General features: G+C 37.1%; 1 protein-coding gene across 5 annotated transcripts; it reads right to left on the bottom strand.

Moving 5' to 3' along the window:
* Positions 1-8535: 8535 nt before the first annotated feature.
* Positions 8536-24090, bottom strand: EXTL2 (exostosin like glycosyltransferase 2). Of its 5 annotated transcripts, XM_019919558.3 has the most exons (6): positions 23494-23633; positions 21203-21282; positions 16883-16981; positions 13917-14344; positions 13198-13268; positions 8536-10625 (listed from the first exon to the last, which is right to left on the bottom strand). In XM_019919558.3, exons 2-6 carry the CDS (start codon positions 21205-21207, stop codon positions 10137-10139), a joined length of 1092 nt encoding a protein of 363 aa, XP_019775117.1. In that variant the 5' UTR covers positions 21208-21282; positions 23494-23633; the 3' UTR covers positions 8536-10136. The 5 variants fall into 5 exon arrangements, with proteins under 5 accessions (XP_019775117.1, XP_019775116.1, XP_004313106.1 ...); XM_019919557.3 differs by lacking the exons at positions 16883-16981; positions 21203-21282 and adding an exon at positions 23879-24090 and having other exon boundaries at positions 23494-23660; XM_004313058.4 differs by lacking the exon at positions 16883-16981.
* Positions 24091-24123: the final 33 nt, after the last annotated feature.

The following is a 24123-nucleotide window of genomic DNA, read 5'->3' as shown; positions in this document are numbered from 1 at the left end:
AGGATTAACTAAAACAGCTATGTAAAACACTTGACAGAGTACCTGATCCATCGTAAACAATGAATAGTTGGTAGCTATTAAAATGTCTAAGTCAATAATAGTAAAACTGGGAAAAAGTGATGAGCTTGAGCAATCTTAAAGATAGATACTCTGGAAAATTCAGCAGTTATTGATATTTTTATGTCTGGGGGTAAGGGAGAAGACGAAATCAAAAAGAGCTTCCAGACCTTTGGTACGGGAAGCTTTGGATTGTAGTGTCATTCACCCAAATGGGGAACATAAGAGAAGAAGCAGAGAGGGGAAGAGAATAAATTTAATTTGGGATATATTGAGTTTGCGGGATCCCTGGCATATTTAAGAAGAATTGTGGCATAGATAGTTGAATATAGGGACTTAAGATCAGGAAAGAGTCTTGGGCTAGAGATGTAAACTAGATTGACGAGAGAATATCCAGAGAAAGCATGCAGAGTGAGAGAGAAGTATAGGGTAGGTAGAACTCCAGGGACCCATCCAAAGGCAGAAGAGGAAATAGGATAGGAGGCTGAAAAGGAACCAAAGAGATATAAGAAAAAGAAAGAGACCAAGGAGGAAAGAAGTTTTAAAAAGAGAGTGGTCAACAGTACAAAAGCCAAAGAGAAATCAAACAAGGTAAGGACCGAGACACACTCATTGGTTAATGTCCTGCCTGGACAGCAGGCACGACTTGGGAAAGGATGGTTTCATGGAATGACAGGGGTACAAACTCTACTGTAATGAGGCAAAGAACAGATGAGAGGCTAGGAAGTGAATAATATGAGCTTTCTTAAGGAAAAGAGAGAGAGAAGACTACCTGTAGAAGGAAACTCCTTTTGCTCCCTCTTCCTGTATAATTCCCTATCTTCCATTATGCCAACTTCCCTTTTATCCAGAGGTTCTCAACCTTGGGTCCATAGACACTGTCAAGTGGTTCATGAATAGAATTTAAGGGGTCTGTGAATTTAGAAAGGAGAAAAAAATTACAGCTCTAATTTTACTAGCCTGAAATTTAGCATTTTCATCAACTTTGCCTACTTTATGAATGTAGGTAAAAACTGCAAAAGAATAGCAGTGACTGTGACTGTCAAAAATATATTTTCATATCATATTACAGTTGTCACAGATTTCTCAAAACATCATTTACACTCATCGCTTTTATGAAATTATGGTAGTTATCAAACTGACTGCTAAATCTTAATAAATTGTTTAAACCTATTTTGAAAACTGTATTTATATGTAATTAATTTTCTTTGTAATCTTATGTATTTTATTTTATGTTCTTTAAAAACACTTTTCTAAGAAGGGATCTGTAGGCTTCCCCAGATGTCAAAGAATTTTTGGTACTAAACAGTTAGGACTTTCTGCTAGTCCATTACATAAGCCATGTACTACCTTATTATCCCCAATTTTTGGTCTTTATATGCTGCTGCCCTTATTTCAATAAGCCACAATTGTCCTAAACATTCCTCCAGGGAAAATAGCCATGTGCCTCTATATGCTTTTCTATTGATCTGACTGCCTACTGGTCCTTTCACTTTTCACCTGGTCGTTGAAAAACCACATGCCTGGAAATGGCAAAATCCATTCAAGTATTCGTTCACTTATTTGCTTACCATCAACAAATGTTATTGAGCATAAGGTTCTATGTTACAACTTGGAGATGCAGCACTGGTGCCTCCTAGGAATTTATAATTTGGGGAGTGGTCAAAAGAGAAGAGAGACAGACATACATAAACAGTTATAAGACAATGTGGAGGCTGCTTTACATAGAACATCGAACATTTTGTGGTATATGAGATACCAGAGGAAGGCTTCATGCAAGAGGTGATATTGAGAATAAACAGAATGCCATTAAAGGACTGAGTTTGCCGAAACTAGGCAAGTAATGTTCATGAAGCTGTTACTCTGTTTTCTAAAAACCTTTGAAACGTTAAACATAATGGAATAAGAGAGATTTCTATCTTGATATATAGATTTAATTACCATCCTTGATTAGAACTAAGAAAAAAAATGAGGAAAAGATTTAATATTTCAAACATCCTCCTTCCTTTAAGCATTTATATAGAGAAACAATGTTCATAATCATTACAGATGAAAATATTAGGCAAATATTAAGAAAGCATTTTGATAGAAAGAGTTGTCAGTTTTACATAGATGAGTGCATGACACCTGCTGGCCAAATTATATAATTTCCCTCTCCAATGGAATGGTGAGTAAATAAAGCTGATGTTATTAATACTGTTCTCCTACCTAGGAATTATATATTAGATTTCCTTTAATCACCTTTAATCAGCAGGAGGGAGATTTTTTGGAATGGTGAATCTGGTCCTTTTTTTTGTTTTTGTTTTTTTGGCTTGAGAAGTTCAAGAAGGTTTAAATAATTTAGATATTTAACGCAATTTCTTTAACAGTACCTTAACTGAGATTTGGAGAGAAGTAATTCTCACTCAGGATCACACACAAGTGGGTTGGCCAGCTAACACTAGTACCCTGGTTTCTCCTACATTCCCAGATGAGGCTAAGTATTCCAAGGCAAGATTCAGGCTGTTAACTTCTCTATCTCTTGTTATTTGACTCAACAATTCATAAATTTTTATGGAATTATTAATACTTTGTGTCCAATGTCTTTCAATTTTTTAAAAAGTCTGGTTTACTGAGGTAAAATTTACATAAAATAAAAGTCACCAATTTTAACTTTGTAGTTTTATGAGTTTTGGTAAATGTATATAGTCACATTAACACCACCACAATCAAGATCTAGAATATTTTTATCATCCCCCAGATTTCCTTCAGGCTCTTTTGTAGAAAGAGCCACTGATTTGTTTTGTCTCTATGGTTTTGCCTTTTCCAGAATGTTATACACATGGAATCATATGGTATGTAGCCTTGTGTCTGTCTTCTTTTACTTGGCTTAATGATTTGATATTCTGCCATGGTGTTGCATGTATCAGTGGTTGGTTCCCATTTACTGCTGAGTAGCATTCTATCGCATGGATAAACCACAATATATTTATCCTTTAACTAGATGATGGAAATTTGAGTTGTTTTCGGTTTTTGATGATTATGAACAAAGTTTTGATAAACATTTTTTATGCATGTCTTCGTGTGGATATATATATTTTCACATTTCTTGGGTAAATGTCCAGGCATGAAATTGCTAGGTTAGATGGTAAGTGCACATTTAATTTTATTTAAAAAACTGGCTTTTGCTTTTTAAAAGTGGTTTTACACATCTCTCTTTATTTTTCCTTATTTTAGCCTAATTCTAGTTGTGTCCCATACCATTGTTGTAGAAATCTTTTGTACAAAATATAGCTTGAACTCCAAGTGTGACAAAAAAATGCAACAAGAGGCCTCTTTAATACAGGGTCATGAAATAGCAGTTTTAGAGGAGCAGAATATTGCATAAAGGAAAGAATATAGCCTTGGAACCATCTGAGTTCTGTCACTTTGACTTTCTGCGTAACTTTTCTTTATTAGGCAAATTACCTAACCTCTCTGAACATCAGTTATTGAATCTTCAAAGGTGGGTGATACAAGTATCTACGTTGTAGGCTGTTACAAATTCCCCACATCATAGACGTTGCTGTTACTGCCATTAGATTAACAACTTTTGCTACAAGCAAAGGCTACATTCTAGAAGACAGATGGTATCACACTCTAGATATTTTAGGGATTCATTAGGAATTATTGTGTTTCTTCAGGGACTGTAAATACGTCACCCAGAGACAAATGAGTTTCCTTTGGCTCTAGTGTCTATGATGTGTGAGTTTTTAAAATACTGTTATTCTTACACTTTACCCCAGATTAGCATTTTGTACTTAATTAAGGTCATGTCTTTTATATGTCACTGAGAAATGCTATTGTCACATAAATTATGACGATAATAACAATGTGTTATAACTTATGTAATATGATTTACCTAGGCAAGGGCCCGTTTTAACTTAATAACTTCTGAAGGATTGATTTTTTTCTATAGCTCCACTTAAGAAGATATTCTTAATCAAACACATTGACAGTAGATTTTTTAACTGCTATTTTAAGACTGTTTTCACTCAGTTTACTGGCAGGTATTTAATCTGCTTAAAAAAAAAAAAGTGTTACTCAGTTAATTAGGTTGCACTGACATCTGCTGGTAAGATAGAAAATTCCATTAAAATCATGTTTTATAAATTTCAGTAGAATCAAATAGTTTAATTCAGTCTTTAAAACTTGTATTTGCATTCTGCGTTTAACAAATTAGTGGCTTTACCTAATGATTTCTGATTCATAGTTCAATTTGATTCAAGTGGTTTAGTGGTTAGCCTGTTGCAACTTTTTTGGGGATCTTCCTAAAGGCCAGTGGCAACAGATGCTTGGTTAAGAAGTAAAACATCTTTTATTTTTTAATTAAAAAAAATTTTTTTATGTTGGAGAATAGCTGGTTAACAATGTTGTGATAGTTTCAGGTGCACAGCAAAGTGACTCAGCCATACATACACATATATCCATTCTCCTCCAGACTCCCCTCCCATCCAGGCTGCCACATAACACTGAGCAGAGTTCCCTGTGCTATACAGTAGGTCCTTGTTGGTTATCCTTTTTAAATTTAGCAATGTGTACATGTCAATCCCAAACTCCCTAACTATCCCTTTCCTTCACCCTTCCCTCCCTGGTAACCATAAGTTCATTCTCTAAGTCTGTGAGTCCGTTTCTGTAAAACATCTTTTAAATCATAACCTCTTCTAGTTAGCGTTTAACACTGAAAGATGACATCATCAACTTCTTTTTTATCCCATCATCATGATTATGTCTTTTGGTCCTAAAGCAGTACAACGATAGTGATGTTTATTAAGTTAGTTTTCACTTTGAGAAAGGATTCCTGGAAAGATAGGCTTAGGGTGTAGGGAAGGTTGTAAGCTCCAGCAGAGCTAAACTCTAGGGAATATTTTTTTTCTTGTCAGGAAGTATAACGTGGCTCCTTTAAAACCTACCAATTCAGCACTGATTTAGGGTCACAGAATTTTACAAATGGAAAGAAAGTTACTAATCATTTAGTTTACCCCTCTCCTTTGTAGATGTGGAAACTGAGACCTAGATAAACTTACAGAACTCATTACCAAGAAAAACATCTCTTAATTCTCTCATTCCAGGATTCTTTCCTATATAAATTGTCTTCACTAGCTGTTTATTAAGTTTATTGTTTAAACCAAAAATACTTGACCATACATAAATATGATTATTTGAAAATTTGTACTTAGTTTACTTTAACTTAACCATCCTGACTTTCTCTAACTAGAGATGGGTTATGAAAATACACACTATATTATGTAATATTGCTCTGTAGTTCTTCAGAAATATATGTTTATTCATAGGTCCTTCCCAGAAACTGAAGCTCTATTGTCTATTTCTTCAGATGTGAAAACAGAAAAAGGCAAGTGGATCAGAAAAAAAAAAAAGTCAGAAATAAACCTTAACCAGGGAAATTTCTGGCTCCTTGATCAGATTTTGGGTCACAGAATTATGCACCAGATGTCTTAATAGTAATATAAACATGTTCCCCCCCCACTTAATTTTGTTCCAATAGGCACTGTTATATAAGATAAAACTTTAGGAATGCAACTGGCAGTGTCATAAAGTGTTAGTTATATAGATAAATTACCAATCAAATATTCTATAATATATCATGCACGTTTTTTCTCAGCTTCAGCACTACTGACATTTTGGGACAGTTAATTGGGGGCGGCAGTGCTGCAGCATCCTCCCTGTATGCCAGTAGATTGCTCCCATTTGTAACAACCAAATGTGTCTTCAGACATTGCTAATGACCCCTGGGAGGAAAATCGGCCCAAGTGAAGAACCACTGCTGTAAATTAAAGCTGTTTCCTTCAGATTTATTTATTTATTTATTGTACGCGGGCCTCTCACTGTTGTGACCTCTTCCGTTGCAGAGCACAGGCTCAGGACGCGCAGGCTCAGCGGCCATGGCTCACGGGCCTAGCTGCTCTGCGGCATGTGGGACCTTCCCGGACTGGGGCACGAACCCGTGTCCCCTGCATCGGCAGGTGGACTCTCAACCACTGCGCCACCAGGGAAGCCCCAGATTTATTTTCTTTTAATCTACTTAAGTATTCTGACCAAAAATTTTGTCCTTTTTCTTTTTAAATAAAATAAATATTGATATATGAAAAGAGAAAGAGCCTCGAGTCATCTCTAGTTTAAACACTTCATTTAAATATTTCATTCTGAGCCAGAGCTAATAAAGTGGGTTCCTTAAATTGTTTTCGGTACTTGCATATTTATTTTCACTTCTTTTTATGCGCTAAGGTGTAATTGTGACACAGCTGCTAATTCACAACCAAGTTTTTTTCACTCTCAGCTGAGCTGCTCTTTATTTGTAACGGATTTTAAAAAATTCTTTCATTTTCCTGATACTGTAAAGTTCTTCCTACACGTTGTGCCCTTTGAAACCAAAAACAACCAGTGAAATTTTAGGGCAGGTATTTTCAACCCCACTCAGCAGATGAGGAAATTTAGTGGAGCCAGGACTCAGTGCATGTTTCCAATGAATCAAATGCTCTTTGCGTTTCATCCACAATAAGTATATTTTTGAAAATATTTGGGTTTTATATTAAGAGAGCCTTCATGAATGGAGAGGAGGTGGAAGGGGAGAGAGAGAGAAAGTTGGAGGAAACTAGCAGAAAAATAAAAACTGGCTTATGAAATAGCATGCGGTAGAGGATGATCAGATCTCACCATTTATGTCCTCGTAGCTACCAATGAGATTTGGCACCTCTGTCTTCCTCTTCCATCACAGCATTGTCCTCCACTCCATCCCCTTCCTTCCCACTCCCTCTACCTCCTACCCTCCCCACTGTCACATGTGCACGTACGTGTGCGTGCACATAGGCACACACACACACACACACACACATACACACACACATTCACTAATCCACTCCTGACTTTGTGGTCAAAGCCCTAGGTCTTTTTCAGAGGAACCATTGTGAGCATTTTTTGTTGCTTCCAAGTTCTTTTTTCCTGGGACCAGCAAAGAGCCAACAATTCATTGCCTATACTCAAGCCTGGGAGCAAAGAATTTCTGGAAGCACTTCAGGATTCCTGAAGCTTACACTGTCCTGGAATCTTTCATTTGACAGTTGATTGCCTGCTTTTTCAGTCTTCTCAACATGGAGTTCTTAACACAGCCAGAGTCCTTCCAAATTCTGCAGCGTTTGTGCATGGCAAAAGAAATTAAGAAAATTTAAAATAATACGCAATGTTGGGAATCTGATGAGAAACAGGTGCTCTCAGATGTGGTAATACTATAGCTATGGCAATGTTTCTTGGGGATATATAGCAATATGTATTAAAACTCCTAAAAATACGAAGACTAGATAGATCCAGGCATTGGACTTGCTGGACTTGATTTTAAAGAAATCATTATAGGTAGGCTCAAAGAGATCTGTTCATGGCAAGGACACTTACCCAAATGTTGTTACAATAATAAGAAATTATCAAACAGAATAGCAATATGATTGATTATATAAACTATGGTTTACCCATCCAGTGAAATACCAAACAAATCATGCTTTTAAAATATATGCCTAGAAAAGTCAGGAGGAATAGACACAAAAATGTTTAGCCATCGTTAATGCGGTTGGGGGCTTTTCATTTCTTCTTTATACTGGTCTGAATAAGCCAAAATTGCTAGAATGAATATGTACTGTTTTAACTAGAAAAAGGGCATTTGAAATAAAGAAAATGAGATGAAAATTGCCATGATTATGCAGAAACACTGTTATGTAGAAACATTTGTTACGTAGAAACAATTTCCCAAATATCGCACCTGGTGGGTCCGGGGGCCTTTCTGATGCTTGAGAGGTGAGTTGAGTAGAATGAACTGCCTTTACTGTCAATGACACACCCCAACATCTTTCCTTTATTGACCATTGAAAATGGGCAAGGTACTGTGTTCCTACTTACACAAGCTATCTCCTTTATTCCTTAAAACAAACCCCTTCGTAGATATTATTCTCATTTTTGCAGACGAGGAAGTTGAAGCTCCAAGAGGTGAAGTATACATGAGATGCAGGAAGGATTTGAGCCCAAGGACTCCACTGGCACATTTAACCCCTAAGCTATATTGCTTTTCTCATGTAGCTTTAAGCCTGAGCATCCTCTCTTCTCCAGATCATTTGGAGCAAGAATAAGAGGGTGCAGGGAAAAAGAGTTTTAGTATATGTCTAGCCTCAATCAATGCAAGAGTTTTTGTAACACAGACTGAACTTCACTTTGCTTTCATATTTGCTCTATAAGGTCTGAAAAATATGATATGAGCAACTTAAGTGATGCTGAAGGTAAGTTTAAGAATACAAGATGAGAAATAAAACCTGAGAATATTTTCCCACTGGAAAATTTTCCCATGGGCAATGTAGCTAATACCTCTAATCTTACTCGGAACAAAATATGAGAATATTTGAAAATCTGTGTAAATACCAACCACGAAAGCATGAGTCTGCTTAATTAACATAGAACATCTGGATGGTAAAAGTTTATTTTATTTATCTGCCAATCTCAAGAGGCAAAAAGTCACTACCAAGGTTGGACAAAGCAGATAATTAACACTATAAATTTTTAGTGAGGCTGCGAGTTCTATTGGCTTTCTCTGATGGCATTAAGATACATACACATGCCCATGTAAAGGAACAATATACACTGAGCTAATTGCACAGAGACCTCATTGTTGGAACATTAACCATGATTATTTTCATAGCTTTGCAATTTTGAGAATATAACGGCATAATGGGAGCAGAAGGGGGCATAGGAAGAGGAGAAGGTGGCAGAAAGAGGCCTGAGTATTCCTTTCCACCAATAGTGAACGAGGACCAAACACAGACACCGTGTGGAACAGATACTAATTCACATAACAGGAAGTGGGCAACTTAACAATCAGCTGATGCAGACTCCCTGTGGAATTCCTCTACTATGACTCAGGTCTCTTATTTTTTCCTGTATCTATGTAATTGAAATGATCTCTGGATCTTTTGCTGTGTGGAGGGAAGAAGTTCTGAATGCAAGAGATTGACTTAGTGCGTAATACACACGTTTTAGTATCCAGGAGATAACCTACGCTTTTATAACAATAAAGATCATTTGATAGTAAGGGTTGTAATTTCTGCCAGTTCCTACTTAAACATTCTTTCAAGAGTTATTTTATACATGTTTCTTAAACAATACATACTTTATGTAAAATCTAAGAATTAATGTGCAATCTCAAAGTCAGATTCAGTGACAAAAAGCACGACCTGAATCTAGTAACACATTTACTCCTTACTGCATATAAGTTGCATGTTAAGAAACAGAGGCTGCACTTGTGATCCATGCAGTAAATGTTCATAAAAATCAAGTGAACAACTAGACATCCTTTAGCTACTAAAATTAACCCTCCCAGTCACAACAGATATCCACAGAAATAAAAGCACTGATGGTTACACCAAAATCATGCTGGGATAAGTTAGTCCTGGAAAGGGCTGGTTGGAAGGACCACAAGGGAAGTACTGATAGTCACAAAATTTCCACTCATTTTTATATGGGATTGAGACTATTCTCTCCTCACATGGCTTTTCCCTATACCACAGGCTTTTGTTGAAGAGGCATTTCAGGCTTCAAATGACAATAATCATCCTTTAATGAAAAAGCTGAGAAATACTTGTCCTGAGTTTCTGATCCTGGAAACAGCTTGCTAAAGGTCCTTAAGGCAAGTGCCAGGAGTCAAAACAACTGTAGAACATTATCACAACACTGTAAATCAACTATACTTCAATTAAAAAAATTTTTTTTAAATTGTAGAACGGTCTCAGGATGTAAACAATAAAATTGTTGACCAAGGAATCATATCTGTGGATGAAAACTTCTCACAGGAAGACCTATCTGGGTAATACCAGCTTCTTGGGTTTTGAAGTGCCTTTAAATTTTATATGCTAGAAGCCCTAAGCACCTTTTCCCCCTTGTAGAAACTTCTGGAGTAGAAAAAAGTTCATGATGTGCTTAAAGATAAATAAATAAATAAACCGACCATAGCATGAAGAAGCTACTCAAATACCAAGCAGTTTTGAGGTTTGTTTTTGTTTGTTTTACTTTCACATTTTACTTTTGTGATTGGCATATGGAAAACCAAACTGAGAAATCATAATGTTGGAGTATTTTAAGGGCATGCTGTCATAGATGTTAACAAGCTTATTTATACAATAAGACCTCTGCAGAAAGTGCTCAGCTCGGTGCCACATTCCAGAATAGCCACCATTGGTTTCTTTTTCTAAATTGTCTATGTTTACAGGTTTCACAAATACCCCCGAAGTCTTCCCAGTGTGCTTGGCAATGATAAAATTCATGGCAATATCATCACAGTTTTGCGTTTCATCTAACAAAGCATGGACAGCAGCAGGTTGCCTCTGAAAGAGCTCAAGGTATTTGCTATGGAAGAATGAGGCTCCAATCAGCACCAGAGAGTAATGGTCACCATTTCCAAACCCTGGTGTTTGCAGTTCAAAACCTCCGTAACTGTAGACACCAGAGGAAGTAGACACATGCTTTCTTGGAACAAATCCTACAATTTGATCAGGAAATTGCTGAAAAGATGGAAAAAGAACAATTAAGTGTGGCATTTCTTTAAAGCTGACATGGTGAAAGGCAATGATTTACTACAGAAAGAATTAAACTGATTTGTCAATGTTATTTTATTCCTGGCTTCTACATCTCAATTTCCTTTAACTCCAGACAAATTCATACATCTATGTACTGATAAGTTTAAAGGTCAATTCATCATAACCAAATCTCTAACAAAATTTCTAACCTCACAAATATTCTCCTAATTTACACATTATCCAATATTAATAAATTCGAGTTACCAAAGAGTCTGGTTTTTCAGAGTTTGCTATAAGAGAAGTTGAGTTTTGCTATAAGAGAAGTATGAATGATATTTATTACAGGAGATAAGAAGATATAATGTGACTATTTTGAAAAATTGTTTTAATCTCTTAGGCGTATATAAAATTATGGATTTACATGTATCATTTTACTGTTTTTCCATGTTGATTTCAATGTTTTTGAAAGTCACCATTGATTTTAAACGATATTTATTTTTATCTCTTTTCAGCTTGGGTGTCTCTTTTTTAAAAACATAAGAAAAAATATATATATACACACATATATACACAACACACACATATACAGTTGAGCCTTAAACAATGCAGGGGTTAGGGGCACTGACCCCCCGAGCGTAGTAGAAAACTCGTCTATAACTTTACAGTCAGCCCTCTGCATCCACAGATCTGCATCTCTAGATTCAGCCAACCACTGATCATGTAGTACTGTGGTTTGTATTTATTGAAAAAATCTGAGTATAAATGTCCCTGTACAGTTCAAATCCATGTTGCTCAAAGATATATAGATAGATAGATGGATAGATAGATAGATATAGACATATATATAGATATATGAGATGTGTCAGGATCTTTGAAGGATAGTATTAAAACAATAATAGTAGGATGAGAGTGACTAAAAATAAAACAAAAATCAGCAAAGAAAAGCAGAGAATCACGGAAAAGAAGCATGAACTTATAGAATTAAAAGGTTTAGTTCAATCTCACAAATAACTTGAGTTTCATTCATTGACAGAACAGACACTAAACTAGGGACACACGCATACAAGTCAGGGTGGGTTAAATCCCATTTCAAAGAACGCATAGTCTAGAGAGGGTATGATACAGATATGTGAACCAGGAATTACCACACTGTGAAAAAGCTGTAAATGCAGCTGTGCAATTCTCAGGGGGGCACCGAGGACAGGATGACAACTGTGCTGCTGGGAAGCAAGGGGAATGTCAAGGGTTGGGTGTAAAGGCTGGGAGCCTTCAGAGAAGATGTGCCACTTAATCTATGCGATGAAAGAGATTTCACGGATGAATAGAGGTGGAAAAGGTAAAGCACTGCAAGTGGAGGTGATGGGTGAGTGCAAAGGCACAGATACCTGTCTGCTCTAATCTTGCTTCTCTCTAGGCCCCAAATCACTACACTATGCAGGGCACTGATGGGACAGAACTTTAGGAGTCAAATTATCTTGCGCAATGGATTGAAACTGTTCTTGATGGTTTTATGAATAAAACCTAAAGTCATATTTATCCATCTTTAATTATGGTTTACTTGGATTGTTCTAATTAATCGCAGTTCTCATATTTCCCCCCACCCTGATATTTTCAGGAGATTGATTTTTTACCTGAAATAGAAATCTCACAGCTGGAGTATTACATTAGAACTTTTCGCCTAGGAAGCTTTTATTTATAGGGCTGGAAAAACTGCTGATAGGAAAAAATCTGTTGATCAGTACACTAGGCATGAAGCTGAAAACTGAAGTTTTGAGAATGATGATATCTGCAGAGTACTGTGACCACTTACCATTAATACCTAATGTTGTTACATCCCAAGTCGCTAATTAAGGAGAGTTACTATAGTGCAAATTAGACCATTTATTGGGTAGCACAGTGTTTAATTATTGGACAGGGCTTCAAAGTATTTGTATGCAGTTCTGGTTTCAGGTACTTGTAGTGCAACTTGTAAAAGTTGTCTACTATTAACACATATTCAGTAGGAAAAAGGAGTTTTTATAGATACCAGGCAATTTATGCCTGTTTATCCCAGCTTGGAATTTAAGGGGGTGGGGGTGGAGGAAACTGCCACTACAATGGTCCATGCAGAATTATTATCAGTATTATTAATTTTTAAACAATGGTCTCAGAATCAGAATTAAATTTTATGGATGTAATAAATTGTTTCTTTCAAAGGAAGTTCTGTGCAATATTAATACAGAAATACACTTCTCATTTGAGATACAGGCGAAAGTGCCTCTGGATTTTAGTCTTTGCTCTATCATATACCAGATCGTTTCCTCATTGTTCTTTGGAAGTCAGTTCTAGCTCTTCTTTCCAATATACCAAATATAAATCAAATACAGATAAAAGATACTGTAACTTTCAGATTAGCTTAACTGAGCTCAGGAAATCTGATTATGATAAATTAATCTACCTTTTAGATAAATACTGTCTACGCTGGTTTGGGTGACTCTCACATTAAACCATGCTGCTCTGGTTAAACACTAGATCAGACTTTATACGGATGATTTCATAAAGGATGTAGCAACATTACCTGCCACACGGAGAAAGCAAAAACAAGGTCTTGGGTGCTAATTAGCATGTCATCATCTACCATTAACACCGCTGAAATGAAAGGAAAAAAATTTAAATCAAACAGTTTGGAAATGAAGACAGAAGTTATAAGATACAGTGGTGTTTTTATAAGTCATTCAAATGAAGTATTTTCTGAATGAAATTCAGTAAATAAAAAAATGTATTCTTGGAGAGATTTGTCTAGCAGAAAAAGTTTTTACTTGAAATGTAATTGATTTTTATAATTTCCTGAGGGGGAAATTATCATGTATTTATCATCCATCATCCTAGAAACTAATGAACCTATAAATAAATAAAACCAAGGTTCTTTTAAGCAAATTACAATCTCATGTAACTGCTGAGTGGGAGGAAAAGGAGGCGGCAAAAAATACATTAAGCATAAGTTAAATGGCATTTTACTAACTTCTGTGATGCAGTAATATGTAATCATAGCATATCTTCTTTCACGATATGAACCTCTTTGTCACTGTTGCAAGATATATGCGATTTCTTCCCCAGGAGACTGCTTCTTGACATCTTGGAAACTGACCCTTAAGTTTTTCAAAATGCTTTCTTATGATTAAATTTCCCTATCTTCTCCAGGCAATTAAGACAAGTAGAAGGCCCAAAAGCCACGCACCCACCCCCAGCTCTGGTTAGCTGCAGCCCTGCCAGACTAAGAACCCAGCTGCAACTCACCATTGGTTTCTAGTTCAGGAAAGACCTGGAGTCGATTTCTCATCCTGTTTGTTGTCTGTACTTTGAAGATCACAGGGACAGGGTGAGGCCCTAGAGAGTTCCATAACTCATCTGGTCCCTTCTCCCCAACATTGTTCCACACCACAATCACTTTGTGCAGATATGGTACTGCCTGATAATGATTTAAAAGTCTCAACAAGAGATCTGTTCTGTTGTACGTCTGCATTATGAGAGTAAAGGAATCCTGGGTGGACTTGCCCTGGGATTTTACTTCCCTACGCAAAGTGAGCATCTTGTCTTCTTTGATATTAGGAAGTAAAGCGGTCAAAGCCCCAGCTACCAGCAGTAACACAAGGATTACCACCAAAGAGAAACGAAGTACTCGAATCCCCATCACTCTTCCAGGGAGTTTGCAGATGTGGCAACACCTGGAGTAGAAATGGAAATAAAATGCAGAATCTTAGCATTCTTACTAGTTACCATGTTTTTGTTTTTGCTTTTTTGAGGAGAGAGGTTAATCATCTTTTAGCTGACTCAAGTTCAGTTCACCCTGCCTCTTTGATAAGGTGATTTGGCCTTAGATAAAAAGTACAGTGAATAAAACTTTCCTTCTGGGCCTGCTCGCTTTGCAGCTGCAGACAAAGGGTTATCTACACACCGAACAGGAAGAATTAAGCAGTGCATTTTAAAATTTGCCCTCATTTCACTACTAAACATTTGGAACTGAGATTATTTTTTTCAGATGGGATTATATTTTTCTTGGTAGTATACTAATTCCTTAAGCAGCTTTACTGAGATATCATTGACACATAAAAGTTGTATATATGTAAGGTGTACAACTTGATGTTCTGATATATGTATATTTCAGTACACTAACTTTAAACTTACATTTTGGTAGCAAACTTTTTTCCAAGTGAAATCATATGCAGAACCCTAATATATGAAATAATAGTAATAGCAGCAGAAGCAAACAATTATAGTGGGTTTATTACATTCTAGGCCCTGTACTATGTGCTTTGCATGTCATAGTACGTGCTTACTCAGTAAATTAAACAAATAACCACTGAGCACTTACTGTACCATGCACTGTTTTAGATTCTGTGAATATAGCAATGAATAAGATAGACAAAGTCTCTGCTGTTAATAGCAGAGGAAACAGTAGGGCCAAACAGATAACAAAATAAATAAACTCAAAGCTAATTCAGCATGATGGTAACGAAGAGAATAAATCAGAATGACATGATAAGCAAGGGCCAGATTATGGGGGATCTTGTTGGCCTGAGTAAGGAGTATGGATTTTATTCTAAGTGAGATGGGAAGCCATTGGAGGGTTTTGATCAGGGGAGCAACAGAATCTTGTTTATATTTTACTAGTATTATTATTCCCATTTAATAGTATTTGGATGCTTACAGAGGTTAAATAACTTTCTCAAGGTTACTAAACAACTGAAGTAATGGATCTAGGATCCAAATCCAGGAAAAAAACTCCTGCCAGAGCCCAGGCTTTTTCATCATCATGGGCTGGGGAGTGTACTGCCAGTTTCAAATGCGGGATGTGCTGAGGTAGGGCTCTTGAGCTTCCAAAGCAACCTCCGCCACAGAACATGAGGATCACCAGGTATTGTCATCAGCTCTGGACTCTCGTATTCCTCACTATACCTACAGGATCTGCCTGAGATGGCTACAGAAGAGTAGGCGAACAAAAACCAAGTGATGAGGCCTGGAGATTTATTGGTCAAAATTTTTTGTCTGATCAAAACTCAGTCACAAATGTAAGGAAAGGTTAAATCTCATACTGTTTTACAGATACCCAGAACTCTGATTTCTTGGCTTCCAATACAGTTTCACTATCACCCCTACTGCCTCGTTTTGGAGAACTGCTGGCTTTCAATTGCTGCTGTTGTTTGATTCTTCTGCTATTTCTGCTTTTGATTTACTTGCTTTACTTACTCCTCCACAAGCCTCCACAAGCTTTTGAGGGATGGCCTCATTTTCCATGCTGGCAGCTGAGCCTTCAAATACATCTCAGCACTTTTCCTAGATCTATTCTACTACTCTACTCAAGTACAAAAGCCTGAAATGAGGAAAAAGAAAGCTTAAAGAAATTTACTTATAAAAAGACTGAAAACAAAAATCAACCAGGAGTTTCTAGACATATAAAACATATCTTTAAGAAAAAAAAATAGATCTCTCAGAACCAGAAAGAATGAGATATTATTATTCTTGATGACTTTAATTGACCCATGGTCTATCCACTCTTACTACTTTTAGTACAATTTTTCCTCTCAGGCTATACAATAAACAGATACCCTTATCTATTCCTTATTACAGATAAATAATATCAAGTTGGAAAAGACTTCTCACTGCTAACTCACACCTGTGGTGTGCTAACTGTACAAGCCACTGTCACTGTTCTTCCTTGTATAACACTGCTTCTGTACAGTTTATTTGGGTTTCCTTCATGAAAAAGTGCACTGTGTCTGTATGTAAGCTCTTGATTTTGCACCTTGTGGTTTCAGTTGGGCATCTGCAGCTAGGCCACCATTCTACAAACAATCCTAAGACTAGTCTAAATCTTCCTGTCTAACAGATTAGGTTCCAAACGAAATCTCACTTGGCTATCCAAATGATGTCCGATCAGTCTTCTGTTTTTCATCGAGGAAACTTGGCAGTGGTGGAGTTAAAGTGACAGTCACATTCCCCTGATCTTGTTTCATGTTGTGAGGTGTGTTTTGTAACTGTAGCAACAGTTTTTCTCTATACAGGTCAGCAAGGACATAGAGAGGCCATATACACCGTGCCTTTAACATCTCTCTTTAAAGTTCACAGAAGTGGGGACTGGAGAATTACAAGGCTTATAGGGGAACACACCCCATGATGTGATAATGCGCTGAGGCCTGTGCAAGCAAAGGAAGAACTTATTCATAAGGACAAGGGAATGGTCATTGTCATTCAGCAACTCTCACTTTTCAAAAGTCCAGATTTGAAAAGAAATGTTCCCTTGCAGTAATCTTTTTGGAGAGCTTTCAAGGATGTTCTCTCCTGGACTTTCTCTGCAGCCTGTTCTGTTAAGAAAAGAAATTTTGTGTTTCTCCTTTTATCATAGCTTCACTCTAAGATACGAACAAAATGAATTATTTTTGAAGTAACTTCAGCTTTACCATGATTACTTTTCAAGGATGGTGATTTAAGGTTTGAGAGCACAGATCTTTTCACTGTATACACCCTTTTACTAAAACAACATATACTGTTAATGTGGTAAACCAAAGAGAAACCATTATGAATTAATAATCTTGGTTCAAAGGCCTTGATAATCCTTCTAATACTGACTCAAAAGCAGGTCTCATAAAACATATTTTCAGTTCTGCATAAAAATGGCTGGTTATAAGCACTCAGAGTTAAGAATCCTGACAACTGCATTAAAGTATACCCTGATTAAGATCTTTATGTTCATTTTCTTCAGCTGAGTAGGAGTAACATACTATAAAACTTACATAGCAGTGTCTCTAGTCTCTAAAACAGACATTAATAGCTACCTGGCAGTTTTAGTGGAGAAAAAGTAATGAAGATTCATCTCTATAGCCTACTATAAATATACATTGTCAAAGATAATCGTGAACGACTGTTTCACTTTTATCTATACTTTAAAGTGGGAGTTACCCCACTTTATCTGTCATAGAAATTTCCTCTTTCAGATAGCTTCTAATCCCCTATTTTACTTGTATCAAAAATGTTTTGAGAGACATAATTTATATCTTTGGAAAGACAATGTAAATATTTCATGTAGTATTTATTAAATGATATCGCCTGATAAAATTATGTTACATTTGTAGCCTACATAGAAAAGCAAGAACAAAAACTTTATAGACTGCCGTGCAAGGGGCATCTCTGTACTTTGAGAATAGCTGAAGTCTGGAACTTTATTGTAGGCCTACTGGAAACAGCCTTACAACAGTATGGAGAGTGATGATGACTTCATAGCTATCTGGATTTCAGTTTATAGCTTTCTTCTGTCCTTTGTCCAGAGGAGAATCTATCACCTAAATCACAGCTTTGAGTTTTGAATGGGGGGATATGAAAATGAATACATCTGGATAACCTATGTCTTACTTAGAAAGAACCAAGAATTAAAATTATTTAATTTAAAATTGTATCTATTGATATATATATTTCCTGGCACCCTGCCTCATTCCAAAAAGGATCTGACAGTTCTTAGTCTATCCCCTTTCTGCCCTTCTTCCATCTATGACTATAGTAAACTAAATGTGACTTTGATAAACACAGTAAATGTCAGCAAAACAAAAATCCTTCTTTTTCTCCTAATCATCTGCAAAATCAAAGATCCCCAGATGATATTTTTTGCACATATGTTAACTTATTTAGTTCCTCATGAGTAGAGAGCACATCCTTTTAGTTATTTTGATATGGTTACATAGCATCTCCTAGACCAGCGGTTTTCAACCAGGGACGATTTTGCTCTCTAGGGAACATGGGGCAAAGTCGGGAGACATTTTTGATTGCTGTGACTGGGGCTAGGAGATGCTATTGCTCTCTGGTGGGCAGATGGCAGTGCTGCTGCTAAACATCCTACAATGGACAGGACAGGCCCCACAGCAAGGAATTACCCAGGCCTAACATGCCAGTGATGCCAAGGTGGAGAAGCCCTGCTCTACATATATTTTACCTTGAACACGAACACTGCTAGCCAGGTGGCCCCTGAAATCCCTACTGCTATGTATTACGCTCAATGAAGGATAAAGCAATGTCTCCAAAACTGCTCCAGTATCTATATGCCTTATGATACAAACACATCATAAACTCAGAAAACTGAAAGAGACCTCAGAGCCCTCCTAAGCCAGCTTCCTTGTTTCATAGATAAAGAACCCAAGGTCCAGGCATAAGGAATTCGCCTGAACTGATGCAGATGCACATATACTGTCAATAGAAAATCACTTTAACAACAACATATACATGATCATCAGTAGCCAATCTACGTCCTGTCATTTAGAAAGCTTAGGACTATAGACTGCATTTTGAGTCTATAGTTCTGAAACAGAGGTGCTAAAACATATTGATAAACAGCTGAATTTCCTACAGTATGACATTTGAAAAACAGAAGTTGCTGCAACAGGTCATTTCTCACTTCAAGCTGTTAAGGAAAGAATTTCTGCGCTGGTCGCATTAAATTAGAGCAAGTTCTTCTCCTGGCAGCAAGATTGAGTGAGCCATTCCCTTACAGGTAAATCAGGTTCAAATAAACACCGAAGACACCATTTAAAACAGACAGCAGACACTAAGTACCTGTGTCTCCACCTCCCTCCCTAATCTCACCCTGTTATCAGTAGCAAAGGCTGCCTGACAGTCCTGGCGTTTTGTTTTTCCCCTCCTAAGCATCCTGTACAAAGCATCAAATTGCTTCTCAATACTTCTTCAGGCAACTACTACCAATTAATTAGATTTGCTTTCTCATCATTGATTTAAGAGGAAATTACATAAATATTATGTATAAAGGCTTCTTAAAGCACTGCGTCCTTCAATCCAGCTATTTGTTACTGAGGCAGTGAGACCTTCTCTACCCTCAAAGTGCACAGGTCTGAATTATGCTAGATGAAAGTTCCTTCTCGTCTTGCATCTTTCTCCAGGAATTGACAATTAATTGTATGATAATGATGATGGTGGTGTTTGGAGATGACCAAACTTATGGGCATATATCAGGGCAGGAGAAGGAATGGACTTATTCTTAAGAGGAACATCCACGACTTATAAGGATCCAAGGAGTCAATGCATCCTAAGAAGAAAGCCTAGAAATAGAAAAACATTTTTAGCTCAGTACAGTGCCATGCAAAATCAGTTCCAGAAATGGGTCAAAAAGAAGCCAAGTACATCTGCAAATACATTACTTTTACCATTCCAGGACACTGAAGCTTTTCACTTGAACTTCTCTCTGTTTTAGTCACAGGAAGATGGAGGGGAGGCAAGATTGTTGGGCAACAGAAACCTGGAATATTCTATGGAACCCTCTCCCTTTTATACAACACTGGTTTTCAGCAATAAACTCACTGCAAAATCGTTTCTCTAAGAGAAACAGATTTCATACACATGAATTATGATTTGTAAATAGCCTTAGATATTAAACCTAACAAAGACGTAATCTTAATTCATATGAGCTTCCTAACTTTATTAGAGGAAGGTCAGAATATCCATAGTAGTTATGTCAGTCCATAAACATTCCTAGGTGCTTACCATGCACGAGCCCAGCACTGTCAGGCACTAGGGATGGTAATGAGCAAGGCCATCAATTCCTGCCCTCACAGAGCTTAGCAATAGTAATGGAAGTTATCAGACCTCTTCCCTCTTTATGTTACCTAACAACTCAAATCAGTAATGTTTCAAACCTTCAGAGACACGGGAATTAAAATATACCCACCCCATTTTGTAGATGGGCTAGCTGAGACTGAGAATATTAAATGATGTTTCCTGAGCCACAGAAAGAGTGGTGGGTCCAAACAAACTCCCGACTCTCACACTTGACCTACATTGTATTTTTAGTGTCTTTCAAGTAGTCTCTGTTTTCAGCTTTGTTCTAGTCTACAAGAATATTTCAACTCTGTAGGTATTGACTTTATACTATAACCTGGAATACTATTTCAATGGATAAGATCTAAAACAGGCAATATAGTATTTTCTAACAGACTCTGGCTCAAGTAAAAACTCTTATTTCCAAGGAAACAAAAACACCTCTATAGGAAACAATTTTTCTCAGATAAAAATACTGGTATTTCACTTATGTCCGTAGCAGCATTATTCACAATAGTCAAAAAATGGAAGCAACCCAAATGTCCATTGACAGATGAATGGATAAACAAAACGTGGTACAGACATACAATGGAATATTATTCAGTCTTTAAAAGGAAGGAAATTCTGACACATGCTACAACATGGATGAACCTTCAGGACATCATGCTCAGTGAAATAAGCCAGCACAAAAGGACAAATACTCTATGATTTCACTTCCATGAGGAATATAGAGTAGTCAAATTCATAGAAACAGAAAGTAGAATGGTGGTTGCCAGGGGCCCGGGGAACAGAGAAATGGAGAGTTGTTGTTTAATGGTTATAGAATTTCAGTTTTGCAGGCTGAAAAAGTTCTTGAGATTGGCTGCTCAACAATGTCAATACACTTAACACTATTGAGCTGTACACTTAAAAATGGTTAAGATGGCAAATATTATGTGTATTTTACCACAATTTTTAAAAAGTAAAAAAAAAAAAATACTGGTACTTACCTCATTATGGTAAAGTTTTAATTTTTTAAAAAAATTTTCCTTATGGCTTCAGTAATTGATAGGAACAGGCTCTCTTGGCACTATTAAGGGAAATCAAAGAATTTTCTGTGATGTTTTTGTCAATCACCAGGAAATTTTAAAAAAATGCTTTTTAATGCTATAGTCCATAGGCTTTGAATTATTTTTAGAAATTAAAATTTGCTATACTGTGTTCTAAAAACTACATTTAGGCAATTAGGTAGGTGCTACCTGTCAGGCTGGTGCTAACATTGCTATATTTTTTGTTTTCATCTTTCTCTTAGGTATCCAGAAGCAGAATAAACTCACATCATGCTGATGATCTAATGTGTTTACACTTTTGAAACCAGAACATGTATGCCATGGAGCAAGACCTCTGAATGCATTAGCAACCTGCACTTGTATTCAATTTCTAGATTTTTAAGTATCTGTAGTTTTATCTACCATCAAAACTCCTTTTTTCACTAAAGGTTCATAAGGCATTCAATTTGAAGTACTAAAAAAACTCAGGGTCTATAATAGGGTTGCAGGTAAATGTCAGCGTTGATTACTGAGGAATGACAGATGGCATCCTTCCTATTCCTTACTATTGCCCAAAAGGAGCTGAAACCTTGGCTGGAGATGAGCTTCTGCCCCTTAATCTTCTCGGCTTTCATTTCTCACAGTCCTTAATCACATGTCTAAGAAGTTAGGGATTTCTTCCCCCATATAGTCTGCACAGTTAACCTAATGCAATTAATTAGTAGATGATCTAAACAAACATTTAAAAGTTCAGGGTAGAAATCCATTTATTGGTTTAAAATGTTCATTAATATATCTACCTATTTTATGATCTTATAAATCCATAACATATGAAGGAATTCAGAACTGATTGGAGACCAGCAAGATACTGCATCTGTAATGACCACCTGAATAGACCTGAAGAATCATTTTTGATTTTCCAAACTTATATTCTTTCATGATTCAAGTTACTGAAGGGGTAAAGGGATGGCTTAGCATGTATCTGGACTCATCAGGTGACAGTTGTTCCTCCTCGCTACACCAAAAGCACCTCTTGTGCACATCTTAAATATCATTTAGTTCTAAAATCCTGAACTGATTTGCCCTCTCCTCACATCCCGCTTCTTCTTCCCATAAAATTCCTCCAGGGAAAGAACTTTATCAGGCTTTTTAAGCTACCTCCCTTCCCCCACCCCGTGCCCAGCACAGAGCTTAGCACATAGTAGACACTCATTAAATGATTGTTGAATGAATGAAACTAACTTTAATTTTGATATGACAACATATACTGGTTAACATATATGGGACAAACATTATTTCAAGATGACAAATCACGTGAGACATGTCAAACATTTTCCACTCATAGCACTTTTCCTGATTTAGTGTCCAATTTATATTTCTAATAAAATATTTAGTATTGAAGTTGGTAATTATGTCGTCTAAGAATGAAAGATGTGAAGTGGCATTGCCACTTTTTGAAAGAAGGCCCTCACCGGAATAGCTATCTTATATTCTGCGGAGTGAGCAGTGGGGAATTTAGGAGTTCCAGGACCACTGTAACTGAAATTAAACTTCAATTTCTCCAACTTATTTCAAAACTATTTGAAAAAGGGTATTGCAGATTTCTCCATAACCCAGGTGAACAATTTCTCATCTGCAGCAATATAGGGCAAAATGTAGAATTTATTTTCAAAGGCAGAATACAAAAACACAGGCTCAGATTGCAGCTGACCTGGATGAGTTAAGAGAACGCTGGAAACCAGTTGCTGAAATTTAGTTATTTCCATATATGCACACCCCACCCCCACTCCCAGTTACATCATACTGAAATAAAGCAGCTTTGGAGAAACACTCAATCGCTGTGGAAATATTTATCTTCAACCTAGTTTGTACCCACTTAACGTTTCCCCAGCAGTGCAGTACAGTAAAACTCAGTCTATGGCTAATATAAAAGCTTCCTAAAAATATAAGTAAATGTTATTAATTGAAAATATTTCTATGTTCAAATTAAAATAATGAAATATACGCCAAGAAAGACAAAGACAAAATACTCTTTCCAGAACTTAATTTCTGAAATCTAGCTGTTTTTACACAGCAGTTTAATTAACACGAACATTAAAAAAAAATTGTAGAATAAGTAAATTTTATTTTCAAAAATAAAACCACAGAATCACTACCCCACACACTCACAAAGTTCCAAGAAGGAGTGCAAAACACATATATTCTCACTGCAAAAAGATTTTTAACACGAGAGCATTTTCCTATTTCCTTACCTCGAGCGCAGAAGACTGCAGTGGGACCTAGCCGATTTATTTGCTTCCAGCTTGGTTACGATGAAACGAAAGGGGGGTCTCGCTTGCTCATTTTTCATTTTTTTTCCAAACCCAGCAGCGTGCATTCACCCGGCATTATTCGCTGGATTGATAACCTGGATGAAACGCTGCCCACAAAGAGAGAGCCTGAAGAAGAGGGCAGTCCCGGGTGGCCGCCCCTCCCTTTCGGTGACGCTCCACTTCCTGTTAGACTAAAAAGCCGTTCCCAAGAAGCTCGGTTTTGTAGTTTCTAGCCCACCTCCAAGAGCCAGTCCTCCTTTGCCCCATTTCTCCCCCCAAGGGTAACAACTTTTAATCATTCAGGTGATGGACCACCTGACCTTACCCAAACAATTTCCCAGAGAGGCGTTGGAAGAGGAGTTCCAACCACCGTGGGCGCCCAGCACTGGCCCGCCGGGCTCGCCTTTGGCGCTCCGCAAGCCCTCACGTCCCACCAACGAGTCAGTTTTCCCTGCACTTCCCTGAAACTGGTTATGGGGTTCTCACGAGAATTAGAGCCACGGCGGCGGCCTCCGGGATGACCTGGAAGTGAAGGGGACGTGTAGGAACTCGAGTTTTGGGTTATGAACG

This window comes from Tursiops truncatus, chromosome 1 (genome assembly GCF_011762595.2).
Source record: "Tursiops truncatus isolate mTurTru1 chromosome 1, mTurTru1.mat.Y, whole genome shotgun sequence".
Lineage (NCBI taxonomy): Eukaryota > Metazoa > Chordata > Mammalia > Artiodactyla > Delphinidae > Tursiops > Tursiops truncatus.
Note: the sequence above shows the minus strand (reverse complement) of the source record. Positions and strands in the feature narration are given on the sequence as shown.